The sequence below is a fragment of the Hoplias malabaricus genome, chromosome 12 (assembly GCF_029633855.1).
Source record: "Hoplias malabaricus isolate fHopMal1 chromosome 12, fHopMal1.hap1, whole genome shotgun sequence".
Taxonomy (NCBI): Eukaryota; Metazoa; Chordata; class Actinopteri; order Characiformes; family Erythrinidae; genus Hoplias; species Hoplias malabaricus.
Genome location: NC_089811.1, coordinates 29,693,073 through 29,708,652, shown reverse-complemented (window position 1 = coordinate 29,708,652; position 15,580 = coordinate 29,693,073). Strand labels below are relative to the sequence as shown.

The window sequence follows — 15,580 nt, the reverse complement described above, 5'->3', positions numbered from 1 at the left end:
ACCATCTTCTATAGAATATATATGAAATATATTCACAAAGGACAGCAAACATTCTAAAGCATTTTTCTCTTATTCTCACAATTCAGATTAATCTTTTTCTCTCAACGTCTTGTGAAATTCACAATTTAACATGTCAGATGTCAGAACAACATTTAAAAAAATTAAGGTGGAGAAGGCATTTATCTATAACCTTGTGTAACGTCTTTACAGTGGCATCTTAGGAGCAAACGTATAGAGCACTGTCCCATTATTTGCTGTTTTTCCCCTGCATTGTTTGGTGCAGCTATAAATCATGAGGCATTATCTTGATGTGTGCTCTACTGTTAAAGACATCATGAACGTAGAGTGACTGAGAGAGGAGAAGCTACGGGGGGTGAAAAATAATATCCCACCTGGAGGTATGCTCTGCTTACCCATACTCCCCTGCTCTGGCAGCAGGCACTCTATTAAAGGCAGTGAGGCGGTGAGGATGAGCACTGGGAGCTATGCTCTCCCCATCTCACCACTCACAATCAGAAGCACACACTTCCAGCTGAGGTGCTAAATGATTCTCATTTACATCGCCTGCCACATCTGTTACAAATGCATCCTGTCCTCTCGCAGGTAAAAGTGTATTACAGCTCCAAATGTGAAGAATGACACTGCATACCTGCACCAACGACTTTGTCAATGGCAATGCTAGATGCATCCAGTTCTTTGGCAAATTCATGCACTGCTTGACTTGGGTCCTCATAAGTGTGTGGATCAACGTAAGTCCTGATACCAGGTAGTCGCACTGAAATGAGAAACAGTTTTCAAATTAAAAAGTTATCCTGGTTAAATATTCACATATAATATACAAACAGGGTTTCCCTGTACTTCACAATATCAAGAAAAGAATTACAATCCTTAAATCTGGAACAATGAATGAATGCAAAAAGGAAAACAATGATCCATTTTTTCAAAAAATAACAGCAGTTGAAGAAAATATTTAATCTTTTATTTGATCAATTATATTGCCTTTGTGAAATATTCATTCTGAAATTATTTGTCTCATCATTTTCCAAAGACAATCCTAATGCTAATTTTTTAAACAAGTGATGTATTCATAATTGGGTTAAAAAGGGATGTTCAGAAAAGTCCTAGTCCCAAATGAGCAAGAAAGCTGGAGGCTCGCCACTTTGCCTGAACCTCAAACCTGAGCATAATGCCCTGTGTTTTCTGAGCCAAAGAAGAAAAGCAACATCCACATATTTGCCAGCATAATGTACAAAAGCCAAACTTTTTCATGATATGGGGGAGCATTGCAGTATTGTACTGTATTGTACTCATACCAGGAACATGATATGTTACAGGCATTCATTTATCCAAAAAGAAAACAAAATAAAAAGAAGAAAATAGATTTTTAAGATAAACCTTGAAATATTCTATTTTAGCACTGTTTCAATTCAATTCAGACCAAACCCAAAATACAAATCACAACTTAATATTTTTATTAGCGTTTCAAATACTGTTCCAACATTTTGGGAACTGAGGCATGTAAAGGTTTGGTTTAAAACAACATAACCAATTTGCCTCTAGGAAAAATTTCAATTCTGGACATGAGATATACAATGACTGTATGATGCTTATATACTTACGGTGGCCATTGCCAAAATGAAGCCGCTTTTCGTCTGGATGTTTGGATTTACTGTATCCACAAAATCTGCCAATCAGAGGGTTGAAAGGTAATAATTAACGTCAAAGACATTTGCGTGAGACTTTTGCTACCCTACACTGTGCTGAAGTGCATCTAATAACCGAGCAGACAAAAGTCAGAGCCAGGAAGGGCCTGACTGTTTTGCTTTGCTATGAGGCAGAACAGAATTTTGGAGTCTTATAATAAGCCAATGATTTATGCACACTTTCAACAGAGTAGTCTGCCAAGATCAGCCCCTCTGCATGACATGACATTCTAGCTCACACAGTGCCCGCTACACTAAGTAAAGCAGAGGCAAGAAAAATAATACAGCTTCTGCCAAGTGAATCATCCAGAACTATATATAGGCAGTTGACATGCAGGGGCACGATCTTCTATGCACACATCTTCATCCAGATGATCTGAGAAGTGGGAAAGGGTGGGAGTGGGTTTGGGGGGTGGAGGGACACTCATAATGGGGGAGTGACAGCTTCAAGATGGCCACACTTAAGACTGTGTGAAGCTGTTGTCTGAGTGACAGACTGACCTGCCAATCACAATGTAGAGCACCACTGTGAGGAGGATGATGGCCACAGCAGAGGAGATGGCAATAAGCACGACCTGACTGTTCTCACTAGAGATCGAGAATGCTGTGAGAGAAAAAAACATATATTAGACTAGATCAGAGTACATTTAAAAATATATATATAATTCTAAAGCAAAGGGTTAAAATGAGCAAAACATTTCTGAACAGGGAACAAATGCCTTAAAAGTGGGCAAATACGTACTCCTCATTATGAAAATAGTACAGGATGAGAGTGTTCTACTCAACATTGTTCATATTGAAATACTTTAAATACTTAATCTAGAGCAAAACGTATAAGAGAGTTCAGAACAGATTTGTCATCATCATCATTCAATATTATTTTCAGCCATTTCTGATGAATAATCATTTTATATAATGATCACTTAATATTTACTGCAAAGAAGCAATATATTCTTTAAATGACTTCTGACAAACCACTAGATTTGAACTAAAGGAAAGAAAGGATCTGGTGAATGAGAAGCAGGAACCCAAATTTAGAGCTTTTTCTGCCCAGATTAACAGATGAATAATGGGCTATCATCTCAGGAGGACTATGCAATCATTTAACATTTCACATTTGTTATGCATATGGAGGCCTATGGAGGCATGACCAGCTCAGAAACCTGTGGAGAAGAAAGTGCCTGCCGGCTGCACTGTATCATTCCATTCCATGACTGTGCATTGATTTCCTATAAATGTTTCATTAGAAAGAAGGACATGGAAAAAAGAATGGTTCTGCTCTGAAAACAGATATACAGTATAATTCAGATCAAATGCACACACTGCGCTACATGGCCTAATGCTGTAATCATGATGGGAACTTTTGATCTAGACATCCTAGATCTGACGTAAATGGCAATACCATATTTAAAAGTGCATATTCCACTATTACTACAACAACTACTACTACTACTACTGCTGCTGCTTTACCATAATAAGATAAATGAGTATACAAAACAACATGTAGTAAACATATAGAATTTTCTCTTTAAGCAAACACGGCACACATTTCTTGTCAAAGCTTCCCTAACACATATCCTAATATAAAAAATTACAATCTCTCCATTCCTAAAAGAACATTATACACACCCTATTCCAGAAAAGTTGGAATGCTGTGCAAAATGTAAATATAAACATAATGCAATGACACACGAACAATTAAAAACCATTATTTAATTTAAAGTAATAAAATTGGGGAGGGGTTCACCATTCTGAAAGACCCAATGGGCAAATAGTGAAACAATTGAAGAATAATTTTCCTCAGCTTAAAATAACACAGTAAAATGGTTAAATCTTCTACAATACATACTATCATTAAAAGATTTAGAGAATCCAGAGAAATCTCTATATTCTAGGGATAAGGTCCAAATCCATTATTGACTGGTTGTGACTTTGGGCCCTAATGTCATACTAAATTCAAAACAGACACATTTCTAAAGTGGTAATAACTGCATGGGCTCACAAATGCTTCCCAAAAACTGTGTCTGTGAACACAGTTTGTCACTGCATTCCCAAATGCAAGTTAAATCCTGTCATGCCAGAAAATATATAAACAGGATCCAGAAATGTGGCCGTCTTTTCCGGACCTGGGCTCATTAAAAATGGACTTAGGCGAAGTGGAAAATTTCCTGTGATCCAGAAAAAATAAAAATTGCAACCCTTTTTGGAAATCATCTTTTTGGAAATTGCTATTCTTTTTGGAAATATGTGATGGTATGAGGTGCATTAATGAATGTGGCGTGGGTGATCTGCACGTCTGTGTACATTAATGCTGAATGATATATACAGGTATATATACTGTCATTAAAACCTGTTTTTTCTAGGAAGGCCTAATTCAGAAAGACAAGGCAATACAAATTCTGCTTGGATTTCAACAGAATTGCTCCTTATTAAAAATATCCAGGTGCTAAACTACTCCAAACCTGTTGAAAACAATCGGTTCCTTTATGAAACAATAAGCACTATACTGGAGACCCCAAGCTGCAGAAATACTCTATCGGCATAAATGGGACAACATTCCACTTTTAAACAACAACTTGTCTCACCAGTTCCCAAATGCTTATAAAGTGCTGTTAAAAGAAAAAGTGTAGCACTACATGTTCCAGCTTTTTTGTTTGTTTGTTGTTGTTTTATTTATTCTTTACACAGGGTCCCAGCTTTTCTAGAAATGGGGTGTGTATAAATTCAGACAATAACAAAAATATATAAGATAGCACAGGAATAATACTGAGATTTCAGATTATTATAGAAGCAATACACTACAAAACCCCCCTACAGTTTAGTACAGTTTAGTAAAGGTTATAATAATAAGGACAGAAACCAAAATTTTAGAACAATTATTTTTCATTCACATAAAGAAGCCTCCAACCTGAAAGCATCATATCTTTGTGAAATGTGCAAAGCGCTCAAGTGTTTATATTGATTAAATGATTTGCAGAAGATTCTATAATTACTATTAATACATTTTTATAATTCATAACGTCAAAAGTGGGAATCAACGTTTAGTTTCTATTTTGTTTAGGTTGTAAGCCTTCCCTGAAAGAAGTTTAGCTTTTACATTTTTAAATTGAAATTATGTAAACAAAAACCACAAATCATTAATATTAACAGTGAAGTAATGGAACTAATGTAGTCTTAATTACAAGAAAAGTCTTTTGATTATAAATTCTATAATTCTGACCGGCATGTAAATTATACCCTGTGTGTCCACAGTAACAGTGTTGAGAGAAGGAAGGAGCTAGTTAGTGCTTACAGTCTGGACTGGTCTCAAACTCAAACTTTCGGCTGCTGCCTCCATAGCCCGCGGCAGTACGAGCTCTGATTTGCAGCAGGTAACTGGTGTCAGGTTTCAGTCCATTCAGAGTCACATTAGTGCCCTTGGATCTCAGGATGGTGTAACTGGTCTCTTGTTCCTGCTTCAGGATAGAAGGGTGACAGAAAAAAAAGAGAGAGAGAGAGATAGAAAGAGTTAACATCACATAAATATCTACGCAGACAGCTGAGATGAGCAAATTCTGTTCTAATAAGTGTAGAGAACCTGCCCAGAGAGCATTAGTGTAGATGGCAGGGGATAGTCAGCATCACACTGTGTCAGTCCCTATGGGCCAAAAAAAATTGTGTTCATAATCAGGCACATCCCGGACTGCTGGGGACAGTGCCAACTCAGCTTGATAAATTGCAACCTTTATTTTTATGGCTTTTCTAAAGATCTCCGTGGTACAGTGAGACCTCTCTACCATTCTTAAATGAAAAAAGAAGAAAAAAAAAACCTAGAGTGGATTTATGGGGCGTCTTTGCTTTCAGCCCATTGTTTCCAGATGTGCCTCTGATGGGGTAAAGAGGAGAGCAGCAGAATGAACAGGGTGTGGAGCATTAAGGCATTTACTGTAGGGATTTCAGAAAAGAAGTATATTTCCTGCTAACAATAGGATTCCTCAAACTTCTAAAGTTGTCCTCATCGCCCATCACCTGTAGGCCAAGGCAAAGTCATGATAGGTTTGGAGTTAATCAACAGTTACTTTACATCTTGTACCATCTCGGACCTTCTAAAACTAACACACTTAGCCATACCATTGTAATTATATGGTCCATGCTGGAGTAATTAACAGCTAATGACATGTGTGAAAATGCTTTTGAAAACAGTACTGAGCTTCATGTCCAGCCAAAACATGCTAATAGGTAAAGACTGGTATTTACCAAAACTAGCAATTATTACCAGATGAGAAGAGTCTACAGCTCTTGAATTGTTTGTCCATACATTTACCAACTATTAAAGGTGTGGGGGGGTGTATTATACATGTTTTTTAAATTATTACATAGCAAAGTCGCTCTAAATCAAACATCATGATCCAGGATTTTACAAGATCTCCACATCTTCTGCCTAACAAAGACAAAGGCCATTTCAGATCACCAAACTTCATACAGAAAACACTGCCAAAATGGCCCTCCAAACCTCCAAGCCAATGGAGTGCGTCAGGTTTTACGGTTCAATGAGCACTCTTGTTGTCTGGGAAGATGAAACCTATACCCTGCATGGTATTGTATGTGCCTTCATTTAAATCATAAATCTTTTCACAGGTTGTCAGTGTTCACTGCACACGACACCATGCGATCCCCTGGAAATCACACACAGGTGTGTCTGAACTTTATTTTTTCCTGTTTCATAGTATTCTTACCATATGTTTCAGTTCTACGTCAGCCACCTTTAAACTCAGAGGTCTGACAAGGCATGGGATTGTTACTTTTTGCGCCATTGCTGCAATGTAATATGCTTGTCGTGTTCTGCTCCGGCAATCTAAATACTGCAATCTAGGCTTACTGCTTTAGTCTCTACCGAAAGAGAAATTGTGTAAATAAAAAGAGCATTTCAACAAGCATTCCTTCCATTTATGCTTTAGGAGAAATAAACACTGCTAATTTAGAGAAAACTTGACTGTTTCTTTTACTGTCCTAGATTAATATGATAAAACAGAAAAATAATCACAAATGTGTATTCCCACCATCCTTGCTTTCATTAAGAGCACTTAAAAGCCTTATGTCTATTTGGCCTAAATTTGTGGGCGCTTTAATAGGGAGAATGAAAAGGCTGGAAAAATAAGTTAACTGGAAGCTATGTTTAGAGAAACATAATTGCCAGCCTTTTGGCATGAAAGCATTTCATGGCATTTTACATGATACACACACACACACACACACACACACACACACACACACACACACACAAAGAACAGTTTATTTCCTCCCTGTCTAGAAGTGACACGCAGAGATTGATCATCAAATGAAGAAGCATCTTTTTTATTTTCTCTCTCAGTCTCACTCTTTTTTGGACCTCTTCTCCAAGGAGCATTGCGTGATGACTCCTCACAGGAGCTGCCTCATTTCAGTTACCATGCATGTTTAATGCCCTGTAAGGGGTCATTTAGCACACTCTGTTTGATTTCATGGTATACAATGGTATATATGGTATACAGTGTGAATATCATTTTGTTTTGAAGTAGAAGTGTTGATGCCATTGCTTCTTTGGAAAGTCACTTAGTGAATCTGGAGGTCTTTTGTGAGGTTAATGTTTTGAAGTCTTGGTGTTCCTGTGGTCAGAGTGAGTCAGTGTCTCCTGTGAAAAGATTTCGGGGCCTCCTTTTTCTCTCAGTGGGTGTGTTTGTGTATTTTCTTGTGGGAGTTAGGGGCACTCTGTTATCCTCTGCCAGCCTGGATCAAGGGGCACTGTAGGTCCTACTAGGGGTTTCCTTGGCTTTTCCACATGGCAGACCCAGTTGTGTAGGATTTGGGGAGGTCCAGCCATGCGTGCTGATGCAATGTCTCCCAAGGATGTATAATTAACAAAAATCAATGGAGAGACAGAGTAGACGTGATTGTGAAAGGAGGATACTGTGCCACCCAGGGTCAAATTATACATGCCAGATTTGAGGGGCCTCAGAATGTACCTGTGACAGGCAGTGAAACTAGCCCTAGATGTCCGGCATTTGCTTGCAAATAAGGAGATTACGGCTGCCCCACAACATTTCACAGAGATTTGGAGCCTGACTGATCACACTGAAAGACATTTTACAAAAGGCCTCTGTAGCAAGCAGAGGGGTCAACCACACCTTGTCAGCTTTCTATTCTTATAACAGAGTGAACAGTTTTATTAGCAGAACTGAAATCAAACATGTTCTAGCTCCCCAAAGTGTCAGCTACACAAATATCTAAAGCTTTCCAGCTGGTCATTACAAACCATGTACTAATTAAATCATATATGTATAGTATGTATGTAGGCCAAAATTAAGTGCTAGTAACCAGTAATCTTGTAGTCTTGTAATGTTTTAGCAAAGATGTATTAACATGAATCAGGCATGATCAGAACAAGATATTTTTGCTATTTGCTATTCTTTACTATGAAAAACACTGTTTTTTTTTGGAGATCACAGAAGTATGTCTGTAGTTTGGTACTGTTTTGTGTGTGTGAATGTGTGTGTGGTCATTCACTCAAGACATTTACCCACCAGACTGTGGAATGTTTGTTTCTGTGGAGAGATTGCTGGCTGTTTGCCATCAGAGACTAGGGTTTTCTTTCACACTCTGAGATCCCTGGCCAGTTTGGGAGAGGAGACTCGCACAATGTCAGAGCCCTCTTAAGTGCCAAATCCGTAGCTCAGCTTATTTCAGCCGTCCCGGCCTGAGGGAGACATTACCCACTTCATGTAGGGGTAAAATACATTAGAGTGCCTGCCAGCATGAAAGGGCTCTGCTGAACACTGACCCATAGAAGCTCTCATGGCAGCCCAAAAGAGCAGTACTGATGTGGGGCAACAATGCTCACCCTGCTATTCAGCATATTAAAGTGAATCAGCGCTGAAGCCCTGCATGCTTCATTAATCATATGACAGCTGTAGCAGACCTGGAGAGTGGGTGCCTGAAACGGGACATTCAGGAGAGCAGGCTTTGTGATTAAATATTTTTCTTAAGATGAGCAAGTCTGGGCTTTTAGCACACACATGCTTAAATGGACAGGTGGTGTTTAGATCACTACGTTTTCCTTTTAAAATAGTCCAGTTCAGGGTAAATGGTTTGTGACTTGGATGCTCAGAGAGAAGCTTAACACTATGTGGAAATTCTTTTTCAATTTTATAATTATTTTATATTTACCATTCAATACAGACATCTGTTGAACATTCCAATAGGAATCAAATGTGAATATTCAGTGGCACTTCTCCGAAGAACCCCTTTCAACACTAACTTTTAACTGGATTCAAGTTGATAGTTTGATCCAAGACAAAAATCAGACTAGCGCACTGCTCAGCAAGAGACAAATCCCAATTTTAAAACATACTCCAGTCAAAACAGACAGAAACATGTAATGCTATTAATCTAATCCTCTGTAGATGTGTCTTTTAGAAGTCGTATCAACTAATGACCGGGAACATGTCCCCAGTCATGTGTATCTGCACTTTCGATTAAGCTCCCTAATAAGGCCATAGAGAGGGATGAAGAATCAGTTTAAATGCTAATAGTGTTAAATATCCTGGGCAAGTAAATCTTAAACTGCCCCACCTTCTCATAGTACTTGACCTCGTAGTCCAGGATGATACCATTGGGTCTTTCTGGCTCCAGCCAGGACAGTGAGATGCTGTTTCTGGATGTTCTGTCCTTCCTGATGACCGTGACTGGGGATGGAGCTGCAGAAAGTGACAAAATGAAAAGGGATAGGGAAAGAGAGAGGGGGGGGGGGTAGGGGCAAAAAAGAGGATTAGCTTCTTCCACTCTTCCTTTGACTGCATTACATGCACACAGAGCTGAAGTTCAACGGAAGTTCAGCGGACATTTTGATTCAACTATTTGCATCCTGTGAATTGGTTCCTGTTGACCTAATTGAGTTTGTTCTCCACTGGGGGCCAGTTTCAAAGTTGGGAAAATTGAGGACATAAAGACACAATGATGCGGTCGTCTCTAATTTGCTTTATCAGTCAGTGGTTAATATGGCTTTGTCACAGAAAAAGAGAGCACTGCCTGCGCAAGCATTGACTGCAAGCAAAGAGTCTCTCCTCAATCTTTAAGAGCAAAGTACTTGAAACATCAAGTCCCTCACATGTCTCTCAGCTCTGGCACTTCACATGGTCTCAATCTGTGATCATAATTCAAGTCAGAGTTCTGCACCTCCCTTCCCCTGCCTGGCTCGCTTGCTTTCTTTTTTCAATTTTACAGCTCTGTAATTGCAAGGCAGCATGGAGGCCATGAAGGCATCTGACTGGCCCATGTTTTAATTTTATTAGACCACAGGAAAAAACATGTTGTTCTTTGAAATGTTCGAGCTTTTCTTGATTGTGATTGTACACTTTTGAATGCCTCCCCCCTCCTTGGAAACATTAAGCCTCTTAATGAATCCAGATGGAAACAGTCTGTTCCTGGTTGCACTCCTACACAGCATTCTGATAAGGTATTATTGAAGTTTTATAGCGACCACAGTTTACAGTAGGTAAGATTTATGGTGTTTGGGTTATGGGCTGTTTGACACTGTATATTCTCAGCATTCCGGCTTTATGCTTGTGACACTCATGAGCGTAAAAAAAAAACATGTTTATTTCAGTCAAAGAAAAAATGAGCAGAATTCTCTCAAAATATGCAAATAAAGGCAAATCTATAGGACCAACTCAAAGAGTATTCAGTTACAAAATTACAGAGAGGAAACAACCTCACCCACTTTCAACTAGAATCCACAACCTCTAGCAGATTAAAACCAGATTATAAATCGCTGGCATTTACAGGTGTGACATTTACAGTATTGCTCCCCCACTTTGTTCAGAGAGTGTTCCAGACATAAACATTGCAAATGATCTTGGTGAAATGCAGGGAAGATAATGACAGTCTATAGATCACTTGGTCACCAAATGTCCTCCACATGGTTTGAATAATAGAGCTGTGGGAGAGAAACTCTCACTACAAATGTATCTGGACCTTCCCTTTCCTTCCTCAGTTCCTCTTTCTCTCTCTCCAAAACCTCATCTGCGGTGGGTACAGGATCTGACAAGTTCTTCAACTTCCCACCTAAAAGCCCAGTTAACTTTATCAACTATATCCCAAACTGCCAAGTCCCGCAAGACTAAATAACTGTAAAAAGAACATCACTTTCTGTTCAAGCACGCCTACAGTTATCAGCTTTGTTGAACATCTACATCCTGTACTGGCAGGAATGAGCAGGAGGCCGGGATTCTTCTGAAGACACCCTGTCAAAATGGTGGAATACAAACATTTTAAAGCTGTTGCTAGCAAGATGAGAGCACTGTCCTAATATACAGGGCAGCTTGTGTTTGCTCTCTCCCTGGGGCAGCACTGCATATGCTAGTTGTGTTTAGAGTGGGCTGCGTTGACATCCTTGTGAGCCCCTCATAAATGCACTCTCTGACAGCGAGCCCAGCTGCAGGCCGAAAGCACCGGGGTTTCTGTTCACACATATATCTCCTGCTTCCATTTGCATTTTATAGGACGATAAAGGTAGCTAGATTATTTGTCCAAGGTTGAGGGAGTGGGGCTGTGATCTCAATTGTTTCTGGGCTTTCTGAAAGAGCCAACAGATGAAATGGAATACTCATCTACATCCAATGTTTACGGAGGAGAGAGCCAAAAAGAAGAGAGCATTGCAGCCAAGCACTGTCTCTTCATTCCATGGCAAATAAAATTGCAATGGAACGGAATGGATAAGAGTTTTACAGTGTCTGGACATAGTGTGAGAAACTGTCCCAGTGCGCAGGTAAGCCTCTAGGTACAGACACAAACACACCTTTCAAAATAACAAATATTTCCCTAAAAAATTCTGAAATTTCCCTGAATGTCTTATCAGCATACTATAATGTATATAGAAAAAAAATATGTAATTATAATATAAAATAACTATAATTTATATAATTTCCAACCAAAAACTCTATAAATTACAAGCTATTTGTTCTCCATTAATTCATTATCTGTAACCGTATCCAGTTCAGGGTCGCGGTGGGTCCAGAGCCTACCTGGAATCATTGGGCACAAGGCGGGAATACAGCCTGGAGGGGGCGCCAGTCCTTCACAGGGCAACACACACACACACACACACTTTTGAGTCACCAATCCACCTACCAACGCGTGTTTTTGGACTGTGGGAGGAAACCGGAGCACCCAGAGGAAACCCACACGGACACAGGGAGAACACACCAGCTCCTCACAGACAGTCAACCGGCGCGGGAATCGAACCCACAACCTCCAGGTCCCTGGAGCTGTGTGACTGTGACACTACCTGCTGCGCCACCGTGCTGCCCATGTTCTCCATTAATTTGTGAGAATAATTATAGTTATTAAAGATACAGAGACACCAATACCTCTAAAAACCTTTAAAGCATTGGAGAATATTGAACTGTTATCACAATATAAACCATATTTGAACTTTCATCTCTGAAAGATAAAAGAAAACTCAAGCTCCACTTTTTTCCAGATATAAACAAATCCACAGATTCTTCCAAGAAAAAGAAAGAGAAAAAAATACTTAAGATAAACAAAGTCCCTGGTGTTCAATAAACAAGACACTGGCCACCACAGACCTCTGAACATAACTGAATATTTGTATATTACTAGGATTGTGAGAGCACACAATTTTCTCTAACAACGTCTTTGAAAAAAAAAAAAATAAAAAAAAAAAACAAGAAAATAATTAAATATGACTAACCTTATATTGTGGCCGTTTTAGAATGGACAGAACACATTTACAAAAAAATGAATGCATAGTTTCAGTATTACAAATTGACTGTGTCCCTAAATTATTTTGGAATTATACGGCCCTTCATTCTTCATCAAAAACTTAAAGATGTATGAGTATATTTTCTGCTCTTCAATGCCTAAATCTTTCCTTAAAGCATCATTGCCTGGCAATCACTATTTTAACAGATCACAGCTGTGACAACACAAAGAAAGTTAAAACCACACGAAATATAACTGGAACATATTGAGCTTCGACAAGAATATGTCATCGGAATCACAGGCTCTCACAAGAGCAATAGTTAATACAATGTTTGCTCAGAAACTCTCAGTTTATGGGGAAAATAGAGCTATGTTAAGCTAATAATAAGTGTTTTTTTCATTTCATAATTGTGAAACCACATGCTGCAAGCCTTTTTTTATTTTTATTAAAAACACACCAGCTTCTATGAGCAGGAGCTGATACTGCATAGAAAAAAGATTAGCTGAACATATCTCCAGCTTCTGCTCCATGACAGTAAGGATTTTATGAGGTTAAGAGCAAAGACAACTGCTCCCTATGGTAAGAAGGGTGCAAAACTATCAATCCTTAGCCTTTGATCTACAGTAGTCCTCTGCCTACTGTTTTATGACACCAAACTCTAGAGCCTATAAGCTCAGCTCTAAAGCCTGTGCTAAATCACCCAGCAGGTCCTGTACCTATAACTTTAAAGACAGAGCAAGACTGACAGAGGAGACAGAAGCATGGGCCTCACAAGACCTGAGAGCGCAACTGCTCATCTTCACCGAGGAAACTCTAGTGGAATGGAAGGCAGATGGTGCTCCATTCAGTCTGTATAGTAACCTGAGAAGTCATGACCTTCCGCCTCCCTGACTGGGCTCTTAACACCTGCAGACAGATATGCGCACAATCATCTCTGATAGCACAAGACACATCAGAAAACGGGGATCAAAAATAGGCTTGCTGAGGTATTAAATGGGTCTTTTCTTCTCTCCAAATGGAATTTTGTGCTTTGTTGCACATCACTGCAAAGAAATTGAATTGTCTTCATGAATACATTGCTACCAATCCTACAGGGGCATGCAGACATGACATTGATGTTTAGTGAAGAATTTTGCAGGGTTTCCTGGTAAAAAAAAATATGTTCACTATAACTATTGTTCAGCACTTTAGTACAGTGTTATTTATATAGAAACCAGTTCGGATTTGCTAGTTTATCCTGAGGTGCTAAAGCAGTAAGGGCAGCCTCACCTGCTTGGTTGGTGGTAATGGTGACAGCAGCGTATTGGCGCAGTGCAGGAGCCAAAGAGGAAACTCCGTTCTGGGCCTCGATCTCAAATGTGTAGTTGGTGTGTGCCAGCAGGTCTGCTACAGTCACAGTAGTGTTGCTGAGGCCCGTGGCGCGGGGCAGGAAGCGCACAGCCTCTCTGCATGGCTCACACCGTCTGGACCCCGTTAAACACCGTTTACACACCACATTAAACGTAATATCCTTTCTGCCGCCCGTGTCTGCTGGCCAGCTCCACTCCAGGATCACTGATGTCTCGTTAATGACTGAGAACACGTTCCGAGGGGCAGAGGGAGGACCTGATGAGAAAAGGAAGCAGGTGAGGTGTTCTTTTAAGACTTTTAATCCTTTACCTTTAAATGATAACTTTGTAGGAGACAGAAAACCTGTTCCTAACTTGTAATGTAAGTTTACTTGAAGCAATTTTAATCCAAGTCATTTAACAGAATTTGGTTGATTCATTTACAACTTATAACTCTCATCAGGAATCATGAATAAATACACAATTAATTCATTTGATGTCTGTAACCGCTTATCTAGTTTAGGGTCACGGTGGATCAGGAGCCTACCCGGAATCACTGGGCGCAAGGCAGGAACACACCCTGGAGGGGGCGCCTGTCCTTCACAGGGCAACACATGCTCGCACCTAGGGACACATTTGAGTTGCCAAGCCACCTACCAATGTTTGTGTTTTTGGACCACGGGAGGAAACCCACGCAGACACAGGGAGAACATACCACAGACATTCACCCGGAGCGGGACTTGAACCCACAACCTCCAGGTCCCTGGAGCTGTGTGACTGTGACACTGTGCCGCCCACACACAATTCAACATTGATTAAATAAACCATACATTTTATTATAAAGCACTGAGGATATATCTGAGCACTGCTTTGTAGATGAATTGCAAAGCACAAAAGGGATTCAGCCCATAGAACGAGAAACCATGAACCACTATGTCTTATGATTGCTTAACAGTCATGGGGAAAATAGAAAAGTGTTGAGGGTTAAAAAACTTTGATCCAGATTTATAATAGAAATCACAGTGTGCATGGTAACATTAGCAGACTAGTAGGATGTGAGGTGGAGTAACCCATCCATTTTATACACACACATACATACACAGTGTATACAGATACGTATTGGGTAAGTGGAGGTGTGAATACAAGTCCACTACAGCCTAAAATTACCACCACTGCCTGAATGCTGGAGCCACAACTCACACTGGACCCCTGACTGCTGTAATTGATAAATTTTCCAGACAGGCAACATACGTGTTCCTTTCTACTGTCGACATTTTTCTCACGTTGAGGATTTATGCTATTAAATATACAAGTTTTATGGGGTCATAAAAAGGAGACAGGCAGAAGTAAACAGGTCTATTTATACATACTAAAAGCAGGCATAAATATGGGTGCCTTTGAAATGTCTGACAACTGAAAGAACCCAGGAACTAACTGAGAGTGCTTTACAGGATCCCACAAACGACATGAATATTCCGTGCCAATAATCTATTAAATAAACACACTTACTTTTGTAAATTACACTTTGAATCCAAATTATTTAAAGCAACTCCAATACTAACAGGAGGTTAAACTCATACAAAAAACACTGGATGACCTTCAGAATTAAAACAGATAAAAATCGCAAAATCCTTGCTATAATTGCAGCACCATTCACAAATCCGTGCTAAAAGCTAATCTGTTATAGTCAGAGTAGCATCCATGCATCTAGGGAGATTCTATCTAGATAAACGTCTCTGCTTGTGGGCTATGACAGCATGACGCACTGAAGTTGAACTCTCATATCACACTATCCCAGTGTTTTCACCACA

The 15,580-nt window shown here is 39.6% G+C and overlaps 1 protein-coding gene across 4 annotated transcripts in view; it reads right to left on the bottom strand.

The window, feature by feature from the left end:
- Positions 1–15,580, bottom strand: part of epha3 (eph receptor A3) — a 196,529-nt gene that overhangs the window by 22,146 nt on the left and 158,803 nt on the right. For all 4 annotated transcript variants that reach the window (XM_066641189.1, XM_066641191.1, XM_066641188.1 and 1 more), the window contains 6 exons: positions 13,711–14,046; positions 9,291–9,415; positions 4,996–5,158; positions 2,205–2,307; positions 1,620–1,684; positions 650–775 (listed from right to left, as the gene is read on the bottom strand). In XM_066641189.1, coding sequence (XP_066497286.1) covers positions 650–775; positions 1,620–1,684; positions 2,205–2,307; positions 4,996–5,158; positions 9,291–9,415; positions 13,711–14,046 — 918 coding nt within the window. The remainder of the gene's footprint in view (positions 1–649; positions 776–1,619; positions 1,685–2,204; positions 2,308–4,995; positions 5,159–9,290; positions 9,416–13,710; positions 14,047–15,580) is intronic.